This window comes from Neolamprologus multifasciatus, chromosome 3 (assembly GCF_963576455.1).
Source record: "Neolamprologus multifasciatus chromosome 3, fNeoMul1.2, whole genome shotgun sequence".
Lineage (NCBI taxonomy): Eukaryota > Metazoa > Chordata > Actinopteri > Cichliformes > Cichlidae > Neolamprologus > Neolamprologus multifasciatus.
In genome coordinates this window covers 19,856,603-19,884,128 of record NC_140441.1, presented here as the reverse complement: position 1 = coordinate 19,884,128, position 27,526 = coordinate 19,856,603, and the positions used below count along the sequence as shown (strand labels likewise).

Genomic DNA, 27,526 nt, shown 5'->3' with positions numbered 1-27,526 from the left:
GCCGGCTGCCATAATGTTACTGTCGCAAAGCCTCGCTGTCGTGAATACTGGCCGCCCACTGAAGATGGCGGCGGAGCTGCATCCGCGGAGCGGAAAGCTGATCGGCCTGTCCAACTCGAACCGAACCGCCCGTCGCAACCAGCCAGTCCAGGAGTTCAATCACGGCCTGGTGCTTAGCAAGGAGCCACTGAGGGACCGGGATGTCTTCACCGTCCGCATTGACAAGAAGGTAAACAAACTGCAGGCCCGCTTCTGGCTCATCTGAGCGTGTGTGAGGGCAGCGGGACGGGAGTGGAGCTGGAGGGACGAGCCGGGGGTCTGTGGCTGTCCGCGGTCTAAAGCTATTGCTGCTGCTAAGGCGGCACACACAGGGCTTGACAGTAGCCGCAGTGTTTACGGCTCCTCAAGCTTTAATTAGATACACCGACAGAGACTGGGAAGGACCGCAGGGAGCTGATAAACAGCCCGCTGTGGGCTGGATGTGATAAACGAATCTCTTAGCTAACGATAGCCCGCCCGTGTTGCCTTGGTGCCGTCAGGTAGCCGTGCTAATGAGCCGCTAGCAGGCTGGCCGGGGCTAGCCTTTCTGGAAGGTGCTACGAGGGCTTTGTCTGGCGCTGACAGGGACCCGATATCGTTTTATCGCGTGAAAGGATCCCACCTAAGCCGGTAAGTGCGGTTCTTTTAGGGCTTGTTTTGAAGGATCGGTCGCCTGTCAGGCTGTCTGTCCGATGGCTAATAACACTGCAGTGTTCACGCCACACGGGGATATCGTAGTGACTCAGAGGCCATGTGTGAACAGTACACAGTGACTACACCGAGGCTGTTACCACTGTCATTAATATTAACCAGAACCTGTGTGCTGAAAGCCTCACCTCTGCAGCCTCCGCTCACCTCTGTGCGTATGCAAAGCGTCTGCAGACCGCTATAACTGCTGCTCCAAAAGTGCAGCACGTAGCTGACTACTTCATGCTGTTACTCATTAATTACATGCACTTTTTCGGCTGACTTCACAACCATTTAAACACAAAATCACGGATATCATGTGTCTAACTTTACTAGACCTGCTGCTGTTAACAGTTTTAATCATCAAGTTAAGTACAGGTAATCTCTTTCCTTTCCTGCCTCTCCTCAATCACAAGTGCAAAGACAGCTTACAGCTACAGTTCACATCCACTAATGAAGCTTAAACCAGTTTTTAAATGTGACTTTTTGCAGGTAGAGGTGGCCCAATGTTCTCTTTCCTTGAATTAGCATTTGAATTGCACTTGAATTGCATTAAGAGTGCCTGTGCACAGTGTTTACATTTCAGTTGTGGAAAACCTTCTCTGTTGTAATGGCTTCTGTCTCTGCAGTTGGCCTCCCAGCGACGCTTGCCAACAACATGGCAGCATTGGAGTCAGTGCCAAAGCCAACTGCCCCCCCCCACACACGAAATGACAGTGTGTCCAGCCGTCTAAAAGCATAGCGTGTGTGCACGTAAAGCATCTGGCTTAATAGCACCTGCTGCATGCTAGATAATTATGCATCCCTGGTGGAGCTCTCAGCCTGATAAAGGCTCTCATAAAAAGGCTCCCGCCCTGTCTTTGCATGCATTGCCAGTCTGAAAATCAATAGTTTGTCATCACGGAGCACCCGCTCATATGACTCTTGAGTGCTGACGTTCAGGGTGGGGGGACGTAAACACATGAGGGGGAATGAAGTGATTTATTGGAACAGCACTCGGCAGGTGTTTTAGCATTTAAGGAAGAAAGAACTGATATGATAGGATTCAGTGGAACATCCAACATGTGATATGGAATACTATGTCATGCATTTTGTGTACTGGGAGTTACTTAAAGCTAAAATGATTAGCTGTGTATTATCTCGTGTGACAATATCAAGTTTTGAATTGTGCTGAATGGGATGAGCTGATCAATATAATTGGCACATTGATACTAATATCTACTTTGAAATGCCACTTTTCGTTTCTTGCTGTTACTGTTTAATTGCGAGCTAACGCTAAAGTCATAGGTTTTCAAGTCTAACGTGTTTTTAAAAGCACACAAATTCAGTAAATTGTGCCACTTTGTGTTCCTCAGTCATGCCGATCTGGCTGGAAAATTTTTATTTGCTCCCAAATAGGAGTTTGTTGTTGTGAGAATTCGCGCCCCAAAAGCTGAGCAGCTGTGTTTCCTCTCTCTAGCGGTGCTCCTCATAGGTGGTGCTTTTGAAATTGACAGGCTATGAACTTCTGTTTCCCTATAAAAGATGCTCTGTTGTCCCTCTTAGTGTGTATATTTGTAGCCTAGAATTATTAGTCTTTTCGAGTCAAGTCGAGTGAATGACCGGGAGGCAGACGCCCACAGGCTGCTGTTACGTAAGAGAGAGTGCGAGGGAAGGAGATGTCTGTCTCCTCCACACACACAGACCCGGTCAGCTTGAGCTACTCCCAGATTTGTTAACCCAGATACCCTGCAGTAGCACACTGCCTTAGATAGCACCTGCCACGGAGCTGAGGAAGAGGTGGGCAGGAGGAGGCTTACTGTAGTGTAAAAAGAACAAAAAAAAATGGTATTGATCCCGGGGAAAGTGTCTTTGGCACAGAAGTCAGCTGCAGAAAAACATCCCAGGAGCGGAAGGGTTTCAGTGATATGGTCACGGTTATCTCTTACACTGGAGTCCTAATGGGGGTGGGGGTGGGTTATGACTGAGCATAAAACTGAGGCTTTTATTCACCGCTGAGGTTTTTGTCAGATACCTTTCTCCTTGAGCAGCAGGTGGAGTGCAGCCAGCCAGGAGTCGACTCCTCTTCAAGACGACGGAGGTTCGTGGCTCTGTGTCGGCAAGCATCTCCTGCACTCAAGGCTTTTTTAATCAAGACTTAAACATCAACGCCAGCTGCTGTTTACATTTTCCTTTTTCTGCTGCAGTCTCTCGTCCACGTTGTGGAGGTTAAACAAAAACGAATAATAGAATTCATCTCGGCAGATCAATAAAGTATCTCGTTGTCGTCAGCTTATGGTGAGCTTCGTGTTACCGGGAAGAAACAGATGCCTCAGGCTGCCCGTTAGGCGATATGAGGCCAATGTCGTGCAAAGGCACGAGGAATTTTTGCTGTGAAATGGGGACCAACTGCGCCAGGAGTTTAGGGGAAGGTGAGATTGCTGAGCTGAAGCTCAGGTGTTTGTTTTCTTCGAACGGGTTTAATCATTACACCTGGACCACAGAGCCGTCTGTGCTCTCTGCGGCTCCACTTCTTTTTATTATTTCAGTCATAAAACGGAGGAAAGCATTAGCTATGACCTCATAGTGAGAAGATCCTGAGCTTGTACCTGATCCAACTCTGTTCCTTTACTTGTGGAGTTTGCATAATCTGCCTTCAAAAGCTTGTAAAGAAATTTCCTGCCCCTGTGCCATATTTATATTATAAATGACAAAAAACTGCCAGCAAGTTGGTGTACAAGTATACACTTAATGGGTAATAAAAAGACAAAAACATATAAACAAAACCCCTCACCCCTAACACAGCAGATAGCTGCCCCTCCCTGATCCTGGTTCTGTCAGAGGTTTCTTCCTGTCAAAAGGGAATCCTTCCTTCCTACAGTCGCCAAGTGTCTGATCACACGGGGTCATCTGATTGTTGACATTTCTCTAGATTATTGTAGGTAGGGCTGTGCGATATGACCAAAATCCCGATATAAGAATTCTATCTTCCCGATAATGATATAAATCACACAAATGTAACATTTTCTGTAAATTCTGTGACTCTCGGGCAGCTCGACTTGCGGGAAGTGTTTCCAGCTGCGCGTCATGTAGCTGGAGTCGAGTGTTTTAACCGATGAATGACATGGCGTGCTGCGGGGAAAAGCCTGTTCTAACGTTTGAGTCTAAGGTTTATTTTTTTAGCACCTGGCGGCTCTTTTTTAATTCTCATCCGTAAATAATCTGCTCTTTCACGTGATTCAGTTTATTTTGAAAAGTCTCAACAGGATCTTGAGCTTTATTGTGAAAGGTTTATGTGGAACATAAACAAGCGGACACGCGATGGCGTTACCATCGTTGTTGCTAACCACAAAGCATAAAAACAGGCGCTTGTCCGTCCGTAGTGTGGTTATATTAAATATAAGAGAAATAGGGAACTTTAAGAAATTAATATAGCCACTACAGTGACCATCAAAACGATGAAAAAATATTGCCGTAAACAGTTTATTTTGCGACACCACGAAGCAAACCATAGCGTAAAATGAAACATAGACTTTTTTATATCATCATCCGATATATATCGTTATATCGAACAGCCCTAATTGTAGGGTCCATAAAGCACCTTGGGGCGACTTCTGTTGTTGTTGTTATTGAATATAGAATTGAATTGAATTATTTAGATACTAGCAATATTTCATTACCTAAATAATATTCCGATTGCTGTCAGTGCTGCTGTATCATAGCAGCCCTAATCTGCACACACACTGCAACATGCATCATTTCAACTGTGCTTTTTGTCATCAAGCTAATGGGACATCAGACAGATGACAAATTGGACAATATGTAGGGACAAAGCTGATTACGTCCTTCTGATGTCGTGGTCAGTTGAAAGTTGTTATTTAATTTTTTTTCCTCTTCTGTTTGATCTAAATATAGAGCAGGATGTGTGAAACTCACCCTTCAGTATCAAAATGTATTTAACTTCCCATCTTGCCAGTAAGACACCGGTATTATAACAGTAATCTAATGCAGCACTGGTGGTTCAGTGAGTTTTCTTCCAAGTTCATGTTCGTGCTGTTAAACATGACAGTGCAGCGACAGAGTTACTGTCAACTAATCTCTGACAAATTTTCATATTCTTCTACGCTCGCACTGTCCCGCTTTATTCTCAAAGGAGCGCTCCCTGAGCTGTGCTCGTCACCGGCAGAACGACTAAAAATAACAGCGGCGGATCATACACGACACGCCCTTTGTTTTCCATAGATATCTACTTGCAGTTTTTAGCACAGAGCTTCACTTTTTTAAGAGTAACTCCCACGGCACAACACAGCTCCACTCGGAGTCAGAGAAACAGCTGCTGACTGTTTTTTAAAAAAAAAAATAATAATAATTTTTTACTACTTTTGTGCTTTTTCTCAATATTTGCTGTCGACTTCATAAAGCTACATGGCTCTGACGTTATTTTTGAGCGTCTTTAAATGTTTTGCTAAATGTGGGACAAAGACTCGGTCTATGGTAAGGTGTAAAATCCATACTTTGTTGTCTTTTGCTTTTTTAAAAATGGATCTTTAATTAGGAGAAAGGTTAAAGGTCACACTGTGTCTCCTTTCAGGTGAACTCGTGGAGCGGTTCCATCGAAATCGGCGTGACGGCCCTGGACCCCGCCGCTCTGGACTTCCCCAGCAGCGCCACAGGCCTTAAGGGCGGCTCCTGGATCGTGTCGGGCTGCTCGGTGCTACGCGACGGCCGCTCCGTCCTGGAGGAGTATGGCCGCGACTTGGACCAGCTAGCTGAGGGCGACCGCGTGGGCATCCAGCGCAGCTCCCGCGGAGAGCTCCACCTCTGGGTTAACGGGCAGGACTGCGGCGCGGCCGCAAGCGGCCTGCCACCCAAGCTGTGGGCGGTGGTGGACCTGTACGGGAAGTGCACGCAAGTGACAGTTGTGAGCTGCGAGCCGCCACCGCCCTCCGCGGAAAGAGAGAGCGAGACATTAGAGCGGGAGGAGGAGGATGAGGAGGAGGAAGAGGTGCTAGTGTGTGGGGGTCGGGAGGACGCGGGGATCGCGGCACTGATGAATGTGACAGCAATGAATGGAATGATGAATGGAGATGAAGGTAAGAAGCCTTTGCTCTTTATCGCTACGGTTCTTTTTCCTTCTGTCTGTTGGACTGCGCTGATCTGCTGTCTCCTATCTCTGCCAGTGCCTGAGCTTAGATGCAGTCACAATAGACCAGACAAGTTCCTCAACAACCTGGAGCCCGATGCTGGTAAGAACATGCCCCCCAGAACCATCAGCGGACACTTTCCAGCTGGGCTGGCGCTCACAGCTGTTCTCTTCCCGTGTCTTTCAGTTCTGACGGAGCACCAGCTCTTCGACGTGTTCAACAACGCAATAGTGTCCTTTTACCGCTCCGAAGATGAGGGCGGAGGGGAGGATGGCGGAGGAGGCGGCGGTGGTGGAGGGGGGGGAGGAGCAGCAGGAGGAGGAAATACAGGAAGTGACTCCTCTTCCAGAAATGACAGAGGGAGCAGCAGCGGAGGAATGAACAGCGACAGCGGGACGGGGACGACAGGAGGAGCGGGAAGTGCCGGGGACAGTGGAAATTCTAACAGCAGCCCTGCTGGTAATGGAGGCGTGGGGCCGGGAGCTTTGACAGGCTCGATGACCACCAACGACGCGCTGCTGTTCCACGAGAAGTGCGGCACGCTGATCAAACTGAGCAACAACAACAAGACGGCGGAGCGGAGGAGACCGCTGGATGAGTTCAACAACGGCGTGGTGATGACCAACCGGCCGCTCCGACACAATGAGATGTTTGAGGTGCGTGCACGTGTTCAGGCTAACTGTTTAAATGAATGTTGACCTGTACATGAAAAGTTATTGCAGTATGTTATACGGTCGTTTTAGACCGAGCCAGAGCCTCACATGTGCCTTGCAAGAGGCCAGGCTTACTGGGATCTGTTTGAGGAAGCCAGCCGAGGGGCAGGCAATCAGAATAAAGGTTTGGCCTTAAGTGAGAGGAGGCTTTCAGTCTTTCCCCCATAAAGAAAACAGTTAATGATCTCTGCTGTACCCTTAATGATGAGTTGTGACAGTTCAGTATATCAATAACAATTTTGGCTTTGGCAACCTTTTGGCCACCGTCATGTTTTCCTGTACGCAAAACGTCTCAGTGAAAAAACATGGAGGTCGCGCAGCTGTTGAGTAGTTTGCTTTGAGTTTTATTGACGCAGAAAGAATGACGGGACTGGAAGACGTGATATTTTGCTTGTAGGACATGCACTTCATGCACGCCTCATGGTCTGCAAAGATGGTCTAACCAACAGGAATGCAGCACAGTGTAAACGTGAAAGCAGCGCAGGGTTGTTGTAATTTTGTGTTAAGCTTTGGTGCAATTCTTGTTTCCTTTTTTTTAAGAGCTGCACTGAGTTTAGGCGAATCATTTGATACAAAGATTTGCACATTAACCGGAAGTAGCACAAGGACGTGACAGCAGCATTAAGGGTTTATGAAGGTGCAATAAAATCTTTCTTTGACATTAAAATCAATGAATAATTGTGACAGATAATCATAATACTCTTAAAGGTGCAGTTCTAGTTTCTACAATATTAGAGAGGAGGAAGAATTTTCTTTTAGGTGAGGGGAAGGAGAGGTAAGAAAGGGGGGGCATAATTCTTGTCTCTGCTATAATCTGTAATTGCAGGAGAAAGAAAGACAGCTGGAAATGAGCACAATACGTGCTCTTTATAGCTGCACGGAGACTAGTTAAACTATAATTAGAGCTGAGACAAATACTTGTGAATACCAGCATTGATCTTTTATGTTTCTTCTCTGCTATCAGATTCGTATCGATAAGCTGGTGGACAAGTGGTCAGGCTCAATAGAGATAGGTGTGACCACACACAACCCCAACAACCTGGACTATCCTGCAACTATGACCAATCTGCGCTCAGGTAAGGCACGAGTAATGACACGGGGAAGTCTGTTTGTCTGTGGCAAATTACAAGGTGCTGATTGTTTCTGCTTCTTTAAGGTACAATCATGATGAGCGGCTGTGGGATATTAACCAACGGAAAAGGAACCCGCAGGGAATACTGTGAATTCAGCCTCGATGAACTTCAGGTGAAGCACGTGAACACATGCGTAAACATCTCATTTAGCCTTTTTCTAGTAAATCTGACTTTACTTTTTCCGTTATCGACTTTCAGGAGGGAGATCACATAGGGTTGATGCGCAAAGCCAGTGGAGCGCTTCATTTTTACATCAATGGCATCGATCAAGGTGAGACAGATCACAACCTTTGACGAGGAGAAAGAAGTCCAGTCCAGGACTTTGAAGCTGCAGCCGCAATATGGTGGTTATGAATGAGTGAGAGATGTAGCCAGTAACCACAAAGCAGTTCATCTGGTGGTGGAGATCTCTTTTAGATATTTACACCGATCAAGGATAACATTTTGACCACCTGCCTCATATTGTGTTAGCCCGTGCTTTGGTGCCAAAACAGCCCTGAAGCATCAAGGTCCAGGCCACCTTCTTTTATTGCTCCGTGGTCCCGTTCTGATGCTCACGTGCTCTTTGTCGGTGCTTTCGGTGGTGGGCAGGGGTCAGCATGGACATCTTGACTTGTCTGCAGCTATGCGGCCCCCTACACAACAAACTGTGACGCATGTGCAATCTGACAGCTCTCTGTCAGAACCAAAATTACATTTTTAGGAAATCTGAACTACAGCAGCTCGTCTGTTTGATCAGACCACACCGGCCGGCCTTGAGTCCCTACATGCATCAGTGAGCCTCAGCCGATCAATACCCTGTCGCTGGTTCACCACGGTTCCTTCCTTGCATCGCTGCAGACCAGGAACAGCCCACAAGAGCTGCGGTGTTGGAGATGCGCTGACCAAGTTTAGCCATACTCCCTCAATTCCTCACACTTGTACATTTCTCCTGTTTCTAACACATCAACTTTGATGACAAAACGTCCACTTGCTCAATCATATATCCCACCTACTAACAGGTGCCATGATGAAGAGATAATCAGTGTTATTTACTTCACCTGTCAGTAGCCATAATGTTATGCCTGATCGATGTAAATATGTTTTAGCTCCTGTGTTATTCTCGGCTGTTCATCTCTGTATCTGCACATGTATTAAGATGTGTCTGAAGATGTACTTGTAGAATCCACACTTGGATGAAGTAATGAGTGTAAAGACTTTTTTTTAAAAGTACTCCTGTTCTTGCTTTGTTTCTCCCAGGCGTCGCAGCAGCTCAGACCCCCAACGTGGTTTACGGCGTGGTTGACCTCTACGGCATGGCTGTCAAAGTCACAATAGTCCACAATCACAATCACAGCGACCGCCTCAGACGCAACAACGCCATCATGAGAGCGCTGTCCCCCGACGTGGGCCGACCCCGGACAACTCTCTCCGTCACCCCGGACGCAGAGCTGCCCGACCGTCTGCTCTTTCACCCTAACTGTGGCCAGAAGGCCGCCATCATCAGCGATGGCAGGACGGCGCTACGACCTCAGTGAGTTGTCCTTTCTGCTACTTCATGTTAACCTCGTGATCTGAAACATTTAAATACCTGTTACGGGTAATGCACACAACTACACCGCGTTCCAAATTATCATGGAAATGATATTTTTCTTTGATTTTCCTAAATAGTCGATTCAAATGACAGCGTCATTTTCAAGTCATCAAGCATTAGAGTATAATTCAAATGTTATTTAACAAACCTACCAATGTAAACAGTATGTTTTTCAAAAATAAAAAACTTAAAATCCACTGTTCCAAATTATTATCAAAAACACCTTAACAGGTCAAGTTACATATTAACATAGGACCCCTTATTTGATAGCAGTTCACAGTTCTTGCACCCATGGAACTTGTGAGTTTTTGGAGAGTTTCTGCTTGAATGTCAGAATAGCCTCAGAGAGCTGCTGTTTGGATGTGAACTGCCTCCCACCCTCATAGTTTTTGCTTGAGGATGCTCCAAAGGTTCTCAATAGGATTGAGGTTAGGGGAGGATGGGGGCCACACCATGACTTTCTCTCCTTTTTATGCTGATAGCAGTCAATGATGCAGAGGTATTCCTTGCAGCATGAGATGGTGCATTGTCTAGCATGAAGATGATTTTGTTGCGGAAAGCACGGTTCTTCTTTTTCTACCATGGAAGAAAGTGGTCAGTCAGAAAATCCACATCCTTTGCAGTGGCCATTTCCACACCTTCAGGGACCCTAAAGGGCCGACCAGCTCTCTCCCCGTGATTCCAGCTCAAAACTTGACTCCACCACCTCCTTGCTGATGTCACAGCCTTGTTGGGACATGGTGGCCGTCCACCAACCGTCCACCACTCCATCCATCTGGACCATCCAGGATTGCACTGCACTCATCAGTGAACACTAGAAGAACTAGTCTTCATTTAGTTCTGGGCCCACTGCAGCCGTTTCTGCTGTGAGCATTGGTTAGGGGTGGCCGAATAGAAGGTTTATGCACAACAGCAAGTCTCTGGAGGATCCTACACCTTGATGTTCGCGGGGCTCCAGAGACACCAGCAGCTTCAAATATCTGTTTGCTGCTTTGTAATGGCCTTTTAGCAGCTGTCCCCCTAGTCTGATGTATTTGTCTGGCAGAAACCTTCCACATTGTCCCTTTATCCACACCAACCCATTAGGGGTGCAATGATACTCGTATCGATATTGAACCGTTCGATACAGTGCTTTTGGTTCGGTATGCATATGTATCGAACAATACAACATTTTAATTTATTTGATCAACTTTCCTTCTGACGATGCTGTCTGTGTTGAGTGCTCAGTGGATCTGCGCTCGACAGTGCAGCCTAGGCGGAATAGTCGAACGCAGATTCACTGAGCGCAGGGCAAGCTAACGAGACAGAAGTTAAGCTCCTTGCAACATGGCAAATTGAACCTCCCCCACCCTCATTCAGAGCTGGCGTTTGGAACTATTTTGGTTTTCATGTGAAGCATGACCCTGAAGGTAAGCGCGTCATGGACTAAAGTAAAACAGTATGTCGGATGTGCCACGCAATGCTCAATTACATTGGTGGGAACTAGTGCGTTAGCGCAGTTAGCTTGTTAACGTGTTGGCCGTCCAGCCCTCACGCACGGGCGATCCGCGGTAGCTCGTTAACGGAGATTTGCCGTGTTGTGGCGTTAACGTCATTTCAACGAGATTAACGCTGACAGCACTAGTGGGAACACAACAAATATGACTGCACATTTACGCCAACATCATCCTAGTGCAAAGACAAGTGGAAGCAGACAAAAACAACAAGCAGGCATGCTACAAACTTTACCCGAGTCATTTAGACAGCCGTTAGCACATGATTCTCCTTATGGGGACCTGATATGTTTAATATGCTGCTGAGAATATAGCCCAGAAGAAGCGTATAGTATAGCTTTTATTTTGGAAAGAGCCATTTCTCTGTAATAAACTCTATTTTCCAAAGATGAGTGATTTCTCGATCAGATAGATTTATTTTTTATTACTTTGTTGTTTCAGCAACATTAAATTTAAAAACTGTACTTTTGAGTTAAAATATATATTTATAATTTTAATAAATGACAAATTAAAAAGGCATGAACATTTTTTTTTGTATCGAAAAAATATCGAACCGTGACACCAAAGTATCGAACCGAACCGTGAATTTTGTGTGCACCCCTAGAACCCATGTGTGCTCTGACTTAGGCACAAATCTCCTAACATTATGCTGATCACGCTTAAGTTTTCGTGAAATATCTAAGGTTTTCATTACGTGTCTGAGTCATTCAACTATTTCACGCTTTTCAGCAACAGAGAGATCCTTTTTCTTTCCCATATTGCTTGAAAATGCTGGTCTGCATCCTTCTTTAGTGGTTTTTCCTTTAATTGGGCTCAAACCAATGTGTCCGAGATTGATTTCAGTGATCCAAAGAGCCCTGAGACACAATTCCATACATGAGTTTAACTGACAAACAACTTATTTAATCACTTAAACACAATTTGCATAATAGTTTGGAACGTGGTGTAAATATGTTCTTGCGGCTCAATATTTTTAGTGTTTACTCATCTTCACACTAATCTTTGCTGCAAAAGCTCCTAAAACCGCTGAACAACACGCAGATTACCTGCTTGTCCTCTGCTGTATTTTCATAAGTACTTGTGAAGAAAATTGATATAGTACTGCAGTATTTCAATCACAGAACAGTGATGGAGTGTAAACAGTGCCTCTTTTACAGCGCCACTGACGACTTCAATCACGGCGTGGTCCTGAGCAGCCGGCCGCTGCGCTCCAATGAGGTGTTCCAGGTTCGCATAGACAAAATGGTGGACAAGTGGGCGGGTTCCATTGAAATAGGCGTCACAACGCACAACCCCGCCTACCTGCAGCTGCCCTCCACCATGACAAACCTGCGCTCAGGTGAGATGAGATGGAGCAGCTTTTGTAGTTTGGATAACTTGCTGTGCCGGGGTTACTGATCCCACTGTGGATGTTTTCCAGGGACGTGGATGATGACGGGGAACGGTGTTATGCACAACGGAACGACTATACTGGATGAGTATGGACACAACCTGGACCGACTCAAGGTTAGTGGTAATAATGTTTTTTTTAATTAATATTTTAAACATGACTGTTTGTTTTGTTTTTAATGCATTTTGCTTGTTCCAGGCCGGTGACACAGTCGGTGTGGTGCGTAAAGAAGATGGCAGCCTTCATTTCTTTGTGAACGGCGTGGCTCAGGGCCCGGCAGCTTGGAATGTCCCCCCCAGCGTCTATGCCGTGGTGGATCTCTACGGCCAGGCTGCACAGGCCACCATCATGGACGACATGGGTAAGACAGGAGAGCACGAGAACTAAGAACTGTCTTTAAAAAGAAAATATTATCATCAGAGTTATTTTTCTCTGCTTCTTTCTCTCTCAGTAGACCTCCCTCCTCTTCCAGAGGACAGCTCCGAGGGACCCACAGCCATGTCCCCTGGGAGTCCTTGCTCAGTAGGCGGAGCCACCACAACCTCCGACTTGCGTTTCCACCACCTACACGGCACCAATGCTGTCATCACCAATGGGGGGCGCACAGCCCTGCGTCAGAACTGCCGCAGCGAGTTCAACGATGCTATTGTCATCTCCAACAGGTGAAACACGTGACGTCAAAGTGACCTGTAGTGACTCTTAACCCTTTAAGACCTACCATAGAACCAAGTCCGCCAGAGCTTATATTATATTTTTACATGCTGTAGTGCCATTTTTGGGAGCATTTCAAGTTGATATACATCAATACAACCATTATAGCCCAAATTTTAATAATATGTCTGCATTAAGTGCATAGTAATAACATAAATTGCAAAAAAGTGCAATAAACTACAAAAAAAATTGAAAATCGTTTTTGTTTTTTTAACATATATTTCTAGTTAGAGAAATTTAAGAGGCTTATCCCTCAAAACTGTAAATACAAAAAAGTTGCACAAAATAGTTTCACACCACAGGAAATTTATTTTAAGTGTCTTCATCGTTTTATTTTTGAAAATAAATAACTGCAGGAAAATAAATATTATAATGCAAATTTGCAAAAAAGCAGCATATGCATCAAAATAAACTATTTCCAGCAGTGCAATATGAGTCCTAAGCATCCCAGAAATGACACAGAAAGTCATAAAGTCAAACATAACTTTTAAAAACACCAGTATAGGCTCATAAGGTCCTGATGGTAAAAAACTACATTTCCGCAAAATGACGTCACTTCCGGTTTCGGGCAGGTCATGGCGGACATGCGATAGTTCGCGCTGATGGACGTAGGAAGTGTTACAAACAGCTGATCGGATCAGCAAAGCGTGTTTCTGGAATATTATGTTTTTGTTGCTGCAAGTGCTTTTTATGCAGTTTTTGCAAAGCTATATGTGGAAGGAAACTGTGACCTAGGACAAGCTGATGGCACAAGATGTAAGTACAACTCCTCCGGTTTCATATGCAAAAAGAATTATTGCGCTAGCTTACGTGTTTGCAGAGCTACCGGGATTTAAAAATAGTTACGCAAAACAGAGCGTGCCCGCTCCGACCGGCTTTAAAGGGTTAATCCATCCATGGAAGATTGTGCTTTATATAAAAAAATAAATCTTAATCCTGCAATCTTCCTAACAGCCAGCAGGGGGCAGCACCCGTTTGATTATATAGAAGTTTATAAGGAAATCGCTTTGCTCCTCTCTTGATCTGTGACCTCAGAACAAAACATTTCTCACTCTCAATCACTAGTTTTCTGTTTTGTTCAACAAAACGTGTACATTTTGTAAATTATCAACCCAGCAAGAGTTAAACAGACAGTAGAGCCATGTTGGTTTAGAGTGGGGCTCCTGTATGATTGACTGTGTTGCTCCCGTATGAGTGTGCAGTGTCTCTAGGTTTGTCCACCACTTGTCATGTCTGGTTTCAAAACACCAAGATGAAACCAGTGATGGTGCTGTCCATCTTCTTATACAGTCTATGCTTAAAGACTATCCACCTCTTTATTCACAGGAGATGTGTGGTGTCACCATGTTTGATTTGCTCATTAGGTGAAGGTGTAAAGCATTTCTCTGTGGAGCCGCTAACATTCCTCTGTGATGTCTTAAACTGCTGCAGGTGCCTTCGGGACGGAGAACTGTTTGAAATCGTGATCCAGAAGATGGTGGACCGCTGGTCGGGTTCGATAGAAGCCGGTGAGATGTTTGCCATGTGTCCAGCAGCAGGTCACTTCACACTAGAGCAGCAAAAAAACAAAAGTGTTCCTCTCCTCGTCTTCCCGTGTTTAGGAGTGACAGCCATCAGACCAGAGGAGCTGGAGTTTCCAAACACCATGACAGACATCGACTATGACACGTGGATGCTCAGGTACTGATGCTGTATGCCAATGTGATGTCATCTTGAAACTAATGTCTGTGCTTTACTAAGGACTCATTGTATGTGTGCTCAGCATGACCAATGCAGATGTGCACATTCCCAGTTTTCTCTTTTTAACCTATTAAAACTGGTGTACAGAGAAAATAATTGTTGGAAAGTCAAAATGTTTTTCCAGAACTTTTTTGTGGAAAAATGTAAAATTTTGGTTCGAACTGAGAATATCTTTTCCCTTTCTGCTTTCCTCGCAGTGGGACGGCCATCATGCAGGATGGCAACACAATGCGCAACAACTACGGCTGCGATCTGGACTCCCTGACAACGGGCTCGCGGATCGGGATGATGCGCTCAGCCAGCGGAGACCTCCACTATTATATCAACGGTGTCGACCAAGGTGTCGCCTGCTCTGGCCTCCCACCAGGTAGGAAATTGTACGAGTTGGAGGACTTGACTGAAGCAACACATACCCCTACTACTACTTCCTCTAAATCAGCCACACTTTCCCTCTGCACATCCTCCTTCACTACATCCACGAACTTTCTCTGAAGTCTTCCTCTTTTCCTCCTGCATGGCAGCTTCATCATTCTTTGTCCAGTATGTCCACCATCCCTCCTCTGCACATGTCCAAACCATCTCAGCCTGAGCTGTCACTCTGACGTACTCATTTCTAATCTTGTCCGTTCTGCTCACGCCCGATGAAAATATCATCTTCAGCTCTTTTTGTCTGTGCCACCGTCAAACCATACATACTTGCTTCTGCTGCCTTTCATTCTGCCACAGGGTTGAGATGGATTATTGTAAAGGAGTCAGAATAACAGATGTGTGTGTCTGACTCTTTCAGAGGTGTATGCTGTGATCGATCTGTACGGTCAGTGCGTTCAGGTGTCCATCACCAGCTCATCGGGCCCGCTGGACAACAGCCTCTGCACCAGCAACGTCACAGAGAAGAGCTTCCCCATCCACTCACCAGGTAAATATCAGGATCCTTACTTAGGACTGGAAATCGTCTTCCACTAAGTCCCAAAAGCAAAATGAGTAGAAATGACAGGTGGTTCAAGAGTTTTGCACAACACTGCATATTTCAAAATGGAAGAAAAAGATGAAACTATTGCTTGTTCTCAGAGTCTGATGTGTTTGTTCTTTATTCCGTGTGATTGCAGTGGCAGGTGTTGCCCACCGGCTCCACAGCAAACACGGTAAGAACGTGGTGCTGCTCGGCGAGGGCTGCCAGGCCGTCCGAGTCGGAGGTTACGCTCACGGCATCGCGTTCAGCGCAAAGGAGCTCAAAACGGATGAGCTGTTTGAGGTGAGGAAGAGGTCACGGTGACCAGATATTTCAGAGATGGCGGGCATGATTTGCAACATTTGAAATGCTTAAAAATAGAAAGGAAAGGTTTGAGTTCTGCATTTAATCCTCTCCTGCTCCCTGCAGGTGAGGATAGATGAGGTGGATGAGCAGTGGTGCGGCTCGCTGCATATCGGCCTGACCACGCTGGCTCCTCTGGAGCTGCCATCCTGCCCGCTGTCAGGTCTCTCCCCCTCCCTCCCGCAGCTCCGCACCAAGGTCACCTGGCTGCTCTGCGGCTCCGAGGTCCGTCGCAACGGCGTGCTGCAGCGGCAGAACTACGGCTGCTCACTGGACCGGCTGATGGTGAGCCACGCACACACCCACTCCTCCCCCGCCGGCTCTCTGAGCTGTGCACTGAAGCTCTTCACGGATACCTGTAAGCAGAGCTTCAAGTAACTCATTACATTTTAAGGATTTAGTTGAAGATCAAATTAAAGACCCTTAAACCTCTTGACTTAAGAGATTCTCACAGCCTCTCAGAGAAGCTTAGAAGAATCTGCTTCTTTGTCTCCTGCACGCTCACATTTTTGTCTTTTTTTTGTGTTGTTTTGTTTTTTTAAACTTGGAGAACCACTTTTTAAAAATGCAACTTTTAAAGGCACCGTCTAAATAGCTGGATCGAGGGCTTCTCACTGTTCACTAATGATTAATATTAATATTTAACATTATCTGTCCATCATTTGAAATTGACCCCAGGGTATAAAAACCTGCAGACTTAAACACGAGCACCCAGGCTCTTAATCTTCAAGTTAAAATGCAAATCCTGGATAGTTTGGAGCTGAATACTAATCGGCTTACTCCATCAGTCTTCGGGCTTTTTGATTTAAATATTGATTCATTTTCTTAATGCAAAGAAATGCTGTGATTCCTTTGTGTTGTTTATCTGCTGTGGCTGAGAAAAGCTTTAAAACAGAGTGGAAACTAATGTTTTGAGACTTTTTCTAAATGTCTCTTATCTTTAAAATGTCTTGAAGCTAAAAACCCGACAAACAGCAGCAGTGCGTCATCGCTGCACGTCACTCGGAGGTGTTAATTGTGTCGTGACACAGGCGACGTTAAACCCGGATTTGTGTTTTCAGGTTGGGAACCGCGTCGGGGTGAAGAGGTGCAACGACGACACCATGCACATCTTCATCGACGGAGAAGACATGGGGCCCGCCGCGACAGCCGTAGCCAAGGTAACCACCGCTCACTCTGACTCTCATCAGTGATGTCGGCCTGCGATGCCACTCAGCGCCTCTTTCCTGCTCCTTGCAGAACGTTTATGCAGTTTTGGACCTGTACGGGCGGATAACGGCGGCGTCCATCGTCAGCTCCTCGCTAACGGAGGACGTGGAGAGCGTTAAGGCGCCCTCGCTCTCCTCAGACAGCTGCAGCGAGGGAGAGGAGGACAGCACTCCCGTCAGAGAGGTATGAAGGAAATTTAAGAGGTACCAAGAGAAACTTGGAGAGAAAGTCTGACTCTCTGTTGCCATCTTCAGGCCGAGAGCGAACCGTGCGTGCTGGTGCCCACTGTCATGACGTTCCTGGAGAATCACGGCAAAAACATCCAGCTGTCCAATCAGAACCTGACAGCAGCCAGAGTGTCGAGCTACAACCAGGGCCTGCTGGTCACCGCCCAGCCGCTGGCTCGTCAGCAGCTGTTCCAGGTAAGAGTAAGGCTTAACGTAATCATTGGATCCTCCGAGCGATCGCTCCGATTTCGGGGGTACCGTCTTAAACCATCGCTGTTTTTGCCCACCAGTTTCACATCGACCGTCTGAACCCATCATGGACGTCGTCGCTGTCTTTAGGGGTGATTGGTCACTCCCCCGACCGGCTCAACTTCCCCTCCACGGCGTGCTGTCTGAAGCGCTCAGCCTGGCTCCTGCAGCGAGACTCTGTCTTCCACAACTCCCTGAAGGTGTGCACAGATCTGTCATCGGGGAGGATATTGATTTATTTTTTTCTGTCTTACATGAGAGAGTCTGTTTGCACTGACCCTCAAATTTGACTTCCTTCACTTTCACTGCTTCACTTGTCTCCCCCTCTTTTTTCCAGATATGTGAGAACTACGGTCCTAACCTGGATACGTGTCCAGAGGGGACGGCGTTGGGTCTGCTGGTGGACGCCAACAGTTGTCTCCACCTTTATGTCAACGGCATGGACCAGGGCGTGGCAGCCCAGGACATCCCTTCTCCCTGTTACCCCTTCATAGACCTCTACGGCCAGTGTGAACAGGTTTGCACACACATTAGTGCATGTTTTGCATAAAATCCATAAATAATTTCTAGAAGAAAACAAAGAGCCGACTAACATTAAAAAGAAGAACATGAAAGTGTAAGCTGAGAGTGGATTTATTTTATCATGTTTAATGAACTTTAAGTCCAAAAACAGACCAGAGACTTCATTTCTGTCACATTTGAAGATTGCAAAAGTTTAGGGGTACGGAAAGCCAAAAGGGTCACAGCGAACCATCAGGTGGCAGCGCAGTTAGCAGTGTCACCTTTCTGTGTGGAGTTTGCATGTTCTCCCCTCGTCTGTGTGGCTTCCCCCCACAGCCCAAAGACATGCAGTGAGGTTAATTAGTGATTCTAAATTGGCTGTAGGGGTGAATGTGAGTGGGACTGGCTGTTGCGGTCCAGGGTGTCCCTGTCTTAATAGATTTCCATCAGGTGTTACATGTGCTGCCTAGTCGGGGTTTTTCTTGGGCCCACATGGGTCTGCATATAGTTAAAGCAGTGAGCCTTTGTTACCTTACTTAACAGAGGTGCATTTTCACGTATTTTAGGCTTTGGTTCATTAAACCTTACTTTATGAATCCTCCTCCTTTAAGAAAAGCCTCTTGGCCACTGAAACCATGAATTAAATATAACAGAGAAGTTTGAGCAGTGTTCACCTCACAACAGAACCAGAGCATCTACAAGCTTTTATTAGATACGCACGTGTGATGAGCGATGGCACTGAAACAGACCCTGTGCGTCTTTTAGGTTTGTGCAGCTCTTCCAGCTGCTACCTTTAGACCTTTGTGTAGCTGAAAGCTGTGAATACAGACTGTGAGGCAGCATGTTTATCATATGTCATGTGCTGACGGCAGGTTACAATAGTCACCAACAACGTGCCAGCTGTGGGTGGAGAAAGTGGTGAGACCCGCTGTCAGGGCGACATGGAGAAGGCAGACATGGTTGATGGTACGAAGCTGACTTTTTTTTAATATTCAAAGTGCTGAGGCCGTCAGATTTATCAGTTTTACCTCCTTTTCTTTCACAACAGGAATCAAAGAGAGTGTGTGCTGGACGCCGCCTCCAGAGGTCAACCCCAATAAGACCTGCGAGTACCAGGTGCTGTGCTCGCGCTTTAAGGACATGCTCACGTTACCAGGTGGGTGCTTCATCTTTCATCTTTTCTTCCCGACACTTCATCTGGATCTAAAACGCAGCATCTCTGTTTATTAAGATGGATACTTCAGTGAAGATGCAAAGTACAACCTGTGCTACTGTGAGTCTTGCCACAAACTCCGGGGGGACGAGGCGTATTACAAGAGAGGAGAGCCGCCCCGGGACTACGCCCTGCCCTTTGGGTGGTGCCGCTTTGGCCTCAGGTAAGAAGACAGCCTCAAGCTGCGCAGCGATGACATCACTATCCGTTTGACCTGAAACTAGCGAGGGAGTCCATGTTAATCTGTTCAGCTTGCTTTGTGTTTGCGTCAGTAACACACTGTCACGTCTGTACAGGATGAAGTCCCACTGTGAGGTTTCCAATGCACTGAAGAAGTGGCACATCGCGTACCACGGCACCAGCGTGGGAGCTCTGCGACACACGCTGGACCACAGCCAGCTGTTGCCGGGTAGAGAAATCACTGGCACGCCTTATCTGTATTTACACGATGACTCCAGACACACGCGAGTTGTTTAAGGAAACACCTTAAAGCAGCTAAAACAAAATTTTAACGCTTTGTCTCCACAGGGATGTCGTCCATCTTCTCGGTGTCTCCGGCGAAGGTGGAAGGGCCGAACGGCTACAGCGAGCCGGAGGAGAACAGCGCCCCCGGCAGGGAGGTGCCCAGAGTGCGACTCTCCCCCACCATGCGCTACTCTGGCTTGGAGATCTTTGCTCCCAAAGTGCAGTAAGTCACATCTGCCTGTTTTATGAGTGCGACCCAGCAGAGCTAACAGGAAGTGAGGTGGCTTTTTGTACTAACAGTGCACTTCTCCTCACGCAGATTTCGGGACCCCCGTTCTCACCGCTGCCACCAGGCTCAGGTGGGATTCCAGGTGTGCGTGCGCCCGGGCTCCTACAAGGTGGGACCCCCGACGCTCGGCCACAGCGAGCCCCTGGACCCTCGCTTCAGCAACTCCGAGATCGAGTGGATCACCAAGGAGCAGGGCGGCACGCTCCTCTACGGACTGCTCGTTCGGATCGAGTGAACGGAGCAATGAAGGAAGAATTTGGGTGGAGGCGGGGTAGCTCCACACGGCACTCCTAGTACTTTTCGAACAGAAGAAAAACTTGACAACCAAATCCAGCCCTGCCTTGAGCGAGAGACTCCTCTGGAATCCAGCTGTTCCTACTGTGGATTGTTGACACTTCAGCATCTTTGATTTGGTTTCGTTCCTTTCGCTCTCGGACTCTTTTAGCGGCGCCGCGGCGGTTTCAAAGGACAGACACTGCCTGCACTTTATGTTTCAGACACTCGTGGGCGATTTTTAAACTTCTCATCCACACAAAGCATTCGTTCATCCGCTGTAGGGGTTTTTTTTGGTCATTTTTATTACACTTTTCTTTTTCTTCTTTCTTTTCCGGAGCCTCACAAACAGCTTCTCTTTTTGGCACTTACTTTTAACACTGTGCTGGTCAGTGTTTTACTTTGGGAGGAGCTGCACTCCTGCCAGTCTGCACGTTAACAAACTGTCACCTAAAAAGACAAATGTGGGTAAAAAAGAAGAAGGAAAAAAAAAGGAGAGTGAGGATGTTTTCACACACGGAAAAAAAAGAAGACACACTTGAATCTGGAGGGATTTTAAAACTGGAGTGGGTGGGTTGCGGGGGGGGGGGGGGGGGTTGTTTACACATGTACCACTGTATGTTGCTGTCCTCTTCATGTCTCCACATTAGCAGTTTGGCTTTTTTGTTTGTTTTTAAATCAGCCCCGTTTGCAGTCTTGCCCAGCATCACTTCTTTATCAAATGGGAAAACAAGTTAGGACCTGGGAAATGCTCCCGCTGCACGTTTGGGATTGTCAAAGTGCAGGTGATGAATGATAACTAACGCTCCAGCCTTACAAGTTAAGGAGATATGAAATATTTTAAGATACTGTAGAATTAAACACGACAAGTTTATAGTACACTGTTAAATTTAAAGAAATTACAAGCTTATTAGCATCTTTTTTTGCTTAGAGATTTTACCTTTCACACCTGTATAATGATTATGAAGCTACAGCGAGCCTCTTTTAAACCTCTCCCACATGGTTCCCTGTGATACCTCATTTTAAAGGTTTTCAGACAGTATTTTTTTGAGTTTAAGGTTTACAAGAGAAAGGGATGAAAATGTGGATGAGGTCGTAGGTTTAACAGCACCCGTAGCACACAGATGTTCTCCTGGTTCCTCTGGAAGTGCATCTCTCACTGTTGCTTGGTTACAGCCCTGACTGAAGCCACCCGAGCGTACAGGTCGGAGATGGGCGATGCGGGCCTGACTGTAACTGGAGTTTCAGCACTGCTACACCGCACAAAATCACTCGTTTCTTTAATCCACACTCTAACCAGAGTCCTGAAAGGATTTGCCAGTGCTGACCAAGTTGGTGTTGTCGTTAGTCAGTGATGGCCTGAGAGAAAACGGTAACTTCAGGTTGGTTCCTGAGGTCCTCTGATAGACACAAATCTTCCTCTAGAGAAGCATCCTGAATCAGTGCCACTGCTCTCTATTCTTTAGTGCTTGTGCAGTTTAAACAAACCAGAGTGAGAGGATGTTAATTACCAAGCTTCAGAGGACGCGGTAGCTTTGAAGAGTCCTACAGGCTGACTGTATCTTCATGTGAAAACGCACATTTCCCCAGATGTTTAGCTTCTTCTTCTAAAGGTCAGCAAAATGGACTCACACCAAAAAAGGTGTGACCACCCTTTCATCCTACACTCGATCCACCCCGCAACCTACGTCCAGGTGTTTACACGTGAATGTTTATTCATGATTTACACTCAGTGTCAAACGTTTATGCTCAACATCCACCTTGACTGCATGTGATCAGCTTCCCACTCTTCAGTTTCCAACATTTCTTTCATTTAAAGAGCCAAACTCACTTCACGATCGAAGCTCGCTCACCTTCTATAAAAGCAGCTGTGACAGGGAATCTTAAGAGGAAAAGAAAAACACTTCCAATCAAAAATGTGAAAACAATAAAGTTATTAAGTGGGTTTATTTATGGCCCAGTGCTGCTTTGTACAATTTAATTTGTATTTTTTGGGGGGGGTTATTTCTGTTTTCTGTATGTCGCGTTGTACAGGCTGTTACATAACAGATCATATCTTCCTGATTTATAAAAAATAAAACTGACAGACAGTATGCACACATGGATGGGTAAAGTCTGTTTTTTTCCCCTTTGAGCTGAAAAACAAAAAACAGATGCTGAAAAGAAAAGACCAAACCAGCTGGTGCTTTTTGCTTCCTTTTTTTTCACATTTTATTTCCAGTAGGAAAAAAGAAAAGTCTGGTCACTGACACTTTATTGCAGTGTTGCACACTTAATCACACCACCTCCAAAATCCTGGTGACTTGTAACTCTTTAAGGCCGATAGTGGGATTTTTCATAGCTTTTTTTTGTTTTCTGTACAGAAACAGCGGCTCCATCCTGCTATTTAACAACAAGCACACACAATGTGATTAAAAAAAAAAAAAGCAGACCCAGCAAAGTGGCAGCTGAAAGTCAGAGTGAGGCAGTTTGCTGCTCCACGAACAAAAGATGTCTGACTGTAGCCAAGTGTGGTAGCGTAGTACTGACGGGGCCTGATCTACTCTGTGGTCCTGCTGGGTTGCATAGTCAGCGTCTTTTGCAAATCCATCCTCAGCGGTTAAGTTGTTTCTGCACCAGCTTCACTTTTAAGTTGGACCCTGAGATTTATTTTTTATTCATTTATGAATTTTTTATTGTCTGCTAACAGAGCTGTTCACTCTGCCTCTTTAGCTTCATTTACAGGGAATAGTTGCATGAGAACATCTTTCCTTTGAGTGAATTAAAGTGACACAGGTGAGCTAATTTCTGAGGACACTGACTGACAGAGAGCACATGGACGACCAGAGGGTCACTTTTCCAACCAGAGCCTGCAATATCCACCAGCAGCCAAACTTCAAAGAGTGAGCGAGACTTAAAGTGGACTTTATTCAGCTCGTTTCCACCTGCATCATTTGTTTGCGCCAGTTCAAAATAATCCTCATTTCTGGCATCCTGGACCCTGCTAGAGTCTTTCAGCTCATCCTTTCTCTGAAATCACACAGTTTAAAAGACGGATGCAGCTACTACAACTTCACCCACTCATTTCTAGTGATGTGCGGATTGATACTGAAATATCGATTCCTCCGATACCAGTCATTTATGTTCTAGAATCGATTCTCATATTAAAATATCGATATTTTAGTAATGTAGGGTAAATTTGTAGTTTATCATTAACAGGAACAGAGTGGAAAGAAACTATATCATTTGGATTGTCTACATTGGAAGGAACTACTTCCTCTTCCGCCTTTTATAGTCATGTGCGAAATACGGCTGTATAAATGTGTTGCAGCCCCTTGGCGTGCGCACTCACAGCAATGGCTGGGCGTACATGGAGTAATGTGTGGACATATTTTACCTCCACAAACAGCTGAGATGCTGTGAGAAAGTGAGGTGTTGTGGCAACACCGTTTACCTCGTCAAACACCTCAGAGTAAATCATATCACAGAATATGACGAGCGTATGTTGAGGCGAACTGAAGACGAGGAGAGGGACAGGTGCTGCTAGGGCAAGGAGTCCTTTAGTGCTGCAAGCAGGCAACATGCTCATATGGCACACAACTTCAGTTTTCTGTATGATAATTCTGCATTATTAAGTGATAAGAACAAGTAATCTGACGTCCTGTAATCATTATGAAGCTATAATTTGAGATACAATAAAAGATACAGTAAAACGTTTTTGTACAAAGTATCGATATCGGATCAGTATCGTCGATACCACCCTGAATTTTACTTGGTATCGGATCAGAAAGCAAATCAGTGGTATCGCACATCACTACTCATTTCTGCTGCTGCCGTCCTTTTTCCCATGTGACGAGGAGGACGTCTGACTGAAACCACATGCTCACTGGCTAATGAGTCGCGATTGACAACTCGTTAGCTAATGAGTGTTTATGACAGGACGCTACATGCATGATTTATACTGGTCTGAAACAAGCTTTTTTTTCTCTTATTCTTTTTTTCCTTCCTCTGATTGGTTTTCATAAGGAGCAAGTGGGTGGGGCTTTGCACTCACTGACGTCCTACAGGTCCAATAATAGAAAAAACACAGTTTAGAAGAGTGAAGTGTGAGCTTTTAGCTCATATGGATTATTTCTAGACTGTAATCTCATAACTTTAAATTAGGGCTGTCAATAGTAATGCAGAATTAATCTGTCGTCACGATTAACGCAATTAAAATTTTTAACCCATCTGGAACGGAGAATGACTCAAAATCCCTGAAATGTCTGTCAACGCATTTCAGGCAGTTTGTCCATTCTGCACTCCAAATGAGTTAAATGTGTTACAGATTTTATTTTATTTTTTAAATTTGAATCATGATAACGTGTTAAGGCGTGAACCTTGACAGCCCTAATTTAAACTCTTGCCCTATAAATACAATCATACGTCACTGTAACAGTCTACAGTGTATTTATTAGACCACTTGTCTTAAAAACTAGAAAACGTGTTAGAAATCCATCATAAGCTCTTTAAAACTAATATAATAACAACTGATATTATTTATAATGCAAATACAACAATAACTCACAATTTTGAGGGGCTACTCTCAACTTCTCTAAGAACTCAGGAAATAATCCACCACACAAATAAATTTTCTGTTCAGGATTTCGTGTAAATAACTAATTTAGCAAACGGACTTAAAAACAATACGAATGTGCTTAACTATTTTCTTCAGATTTAGCTAATAAACATTAAAGTTAATGGATGAAACATGTTTTTAATTATAGAAACATAATTATTTTGGCATTTACCAACACTGATGATTTAGGTCAGCTGTAGTATAAACGTTACACTGCGTGGTGGTCTAATAAATGAGCACTGTATAAATGTATACGACAGAAAATAAGGCATAGGTCCACTTTAAGTCACTGATGCTGCGAAATGATGGCAGTGCCGCTCACGACAGAATCATCTTCAACTGAAGTTCAGCTGCAGCTCCTCCTGCTTTAATGGACATTCGCCTGCTCTGATTTTCTCATCCAATTCTCAGAGAAACACCTAATTAGCATATTTTCCAACATGATCAAGTATTCCTTTAAACCTCCAGGCACAAGCACGGTTTAGCTAAACTGCTTGAAGTCTGGGTCGGTTGTATAATTTAGCAACGAGCTCACATTTTAAGTCTCAGAACCAGAAAAAGGGCCATCTTTTTTCTTTTTTTTTGCTACGAAATATCCGTAAAATGAAGCACCTGAAGGAGAGGAAACCAAAGTGCGGCTGTTTATGGTTGAGTTTTTTCTTTTTTTATCCTGGAACAGAGATGTCACTTTAAGCAGCACGTCTGAATTAAAGACGAGTTCAGAAGGTAAATAAAAAAAACAAACAAAAAAAGAAACAAGAAAAATCCCTCAAGGATGAGCTCCGAGCAGACAAACGGACAAAGACCAAGTAAAAGTTTGGTTCAGCTTCTTTCAAATATACATCTTAACTTGCACGCGCGCACACGCATACAGAGTCTTTCAAATATACCAGAAACCAACAAGAAGGACAACGACAACAACAAAAAGAATAATAAGAATCCCACACAGATTTAAAAAAATAGCGAAAAGTTCTTTGTACACTTCGAACAACTAGTAACATGTTCTCACCCCTGACGTACAGCATTCACTCCCAGACGCAAGGTTGCAAGCTACAGCGAGTGCTTTATAAAAACGCATGGTCACAGTAGTTCAAATGAAATGGCTCCTTTTGTCTTTTTTCTGAATAAATAAAACAGTTGTGACAAAACAAAAAACAAAAAAACAACCTTCATTACAAAACAACCAGTGCAGGACTTCCACGTCTTCTGACTTATTACTTAAAAAGAACTACAGCAGCTGTTTTTGTTTTTTTTGCTCCCAGTTTGGAAATATTTTTTTTTTTAAAGAGGAGATTCATGGGTGGAAAAACCTTTCCTGAGCCCATCAACGCACGGATACAGCCCACTGCACCACATTAGCGAACTGGAAATGAGAAAGCTCTTCGTAAAAACCAGAGGAAATCTTTAAAAGTCGTCAGTGCTTACAAACTCTTCTCGCTCTAAAAAACAAAACCACACTCTCCTCTCTTTAGGTTTGCGTCAGGTACGCGAGGATGCCTCCTCGCTGCCCTCTGACAAAGTCAAACTTCTCTTATGTACCGCGCTGATGTGATGTCGAGGGGGGAGGGGGGGGCAGAGTCTGGAAGCAGGAGGAGTAAAAAAAAAAAAAACATAACAAACAAAAGTGGTTGAACCGAGAGAAAGAGCGGGACAGCAAAACTATGGGCAAAGGACTTAATGTTTTTTTTCTCTCGGGGGAAGGAAGAGGAGGAGGTGGAAGTACTCAGGGAGACAGGTGGAAGAAATAAGGAATTGTTCTCCCAGAATTCATTGTGGCTGGTTGTTAGGAGAACAATGAGGGGGGGGGGGGGGGGTGTTCAGAGAAAGAGAGACAAAAGGAAGGTCACTAAAGAGGAGGGGAAGGCGAGCAGCAATTAGATTTGAGATTTGTTCTGTCTCTCATCGTCTACTTTACAGAAGTTTTGTTGGTTTTTCTCCAGATGAACAGCTTCAGAATTTCTTGGGGCCCCAGGCCGATGCCTGCTTTGGGGCTACGCCTGTCCCGAACGTGGGGAAATCCTCGGCGCTGCTCATGTCGGGAGCCTGGAAGGAAAACACACGGTCTGATGGGCCCTTATTGCACAGACATCCCTCCAACAAAAGGATCATGTCATTAAACTAAGACATCCCACCTTGTTCCCAGCCGCGTTCCAGGGAGCATCCCGCACCACAAAGCCCTTAGCCGGACCCCCGCTGCTGTCGTCCCCTCCACCTGCTCCGCCTCCCCCTCCGTAGCGAGATGGAGGCTTCATGTAAGCTGCCAAAGTCTCTGTCTCCGTCACGCTGAGCAGCTGAGAGAGATGAACAGAAGGAAAACTGCTCCTGAAAACAGCCTTTGTTGATGAGTCAGAATGATTTTCATTTCCTGGCTGGGATCCTGTGGATCTACTTGTTACCCCGAAGGCATGTAAAGCAAGATATTAATTTTAAAACATAGTTACAAAATAACAGAAACATTATTACAAATATACCACAAATCTCTTTATCTGGTACAATAACGAGCAAACCTCAACAGATTGTTTTGAGGGATTTCTGTCACAATTTATTGGAAAAACACATTTTCATCGGTGGGTTTTAATTATGATTATT

The 27,526-nt window shown here is 45.3% G+C and overlaps 2 protein-coding genes across 8 annotated transcripts in view; one reads left to right on the top strand and one right to left on the bottom strand.

The window, feature by feature from the left end:
• Positions 1-5: 5 nt before the first annotated feature.
• neurl4 (neuralized E3 ubiquitin protein ligase 4) lies at positions 6-25,716 on the top strand. 2 transcript variants are annotated; one of them, XM_085137606.1, is made up of 29 exons: positions 6-229; positions 5,297-5,798; positions 5,886-5,951; positions 6,036-6,505; positions 7,527-7,638; positions 7,719-7,807; positions 7,894-7,966; positions 8,935-9,208; positions 11,919-12,100; positions 12,182-12,267; positions 12,350-12,512; positions 12,606-12,813; positions 14,294-14,370; positions 14,464-14,542; positions 14,800-14,969; positions 15,390-15,518; positions 15,709-15,854; positions 15,981-16,199; positions 16,976-17,074; positions 17,154-17,306; positions 17,378-17,545; positions 17,641-17,799; positions 17,937-18,116; positions 18,973-19,066; positions 19,149-19,256; positions 19,332-19,476; positions 19,610-19,722; positions 19,842-20,001; positions 20,098-25,716. In XM_085137606.1, exons 1-29 carry the CDS (start codon positions 14-16, stop codon positions 20,300-20,302), a joined length of 4,845 nt encoding a protein of 1,614 aa, XP_084993732.1. In that variant the 5' UTR covers positions 6-13; the 3' UTR covers positions 20,303-25,716. The 2 variants fall into 2 exon arrangements, with proteins under 2 accessions (XP_084993732.1, XP_084993724.1); XM_085137598.1 differs by having other exon boundaries at positions 7-229; positions 12,603-12,813.
• The window catches only part of hdlbpb (high density lipoprotein binding protein b), a 33,931-nt gene continuing 28,928 nt past the window's right edge, over positions 22,524-27,526 (bottom strand). For 5 of the 6 annotated variants that reach the window (XM_085137621.1, XM_085137645.1, XM_085137637.1 and 2 more), the window contains exons 27-28: positions 27,070-27,228; positions 22,524-26,980 (exon numbers count right to left, since the gene is read on the bottom strand). In XM_085137621.1, the coding sequence (XP_084993747.1) occupies positions 26,888-26,980; positions 27,070-27,228 (252 nt within the window). In that variant the 3' untranslated portion in view covers positions 22,524-26,887. Of the gene's footprint in view, positions 27,229-27,526 lie in introns of all 6 variants that reach the window. The other variant, XM_085137660.1, reaches the window with a different exon arrangement.

What these genes read in the sequence shown, in the direction of transcription:
- neurl4 (XM_085137598.1), top strand. Translation starts at nt 14, where the DNA reads ATGTTACTGTCGCAAAGCCTCGCTGTCGTGAATACTGGCCGCCCACTG. An exon ending in TATGACCAATCTGCGCTCAG is followed by an intron (nt 7,639 to 7,718) that starts GTAAGGCACGAG and finishes TGCTTCTTTAAG; the next exon opens with GTACAATCATGATGAGCGGC. An exon ending in CATGACAAACCTGCGCTCAG is followed by an intron (nt 12,101 to 12,181) that starts GTGAGATGAGAT and finishes GATGTTTTCCAG; the next exon opens with GGACGTGGATGATGACGGGG.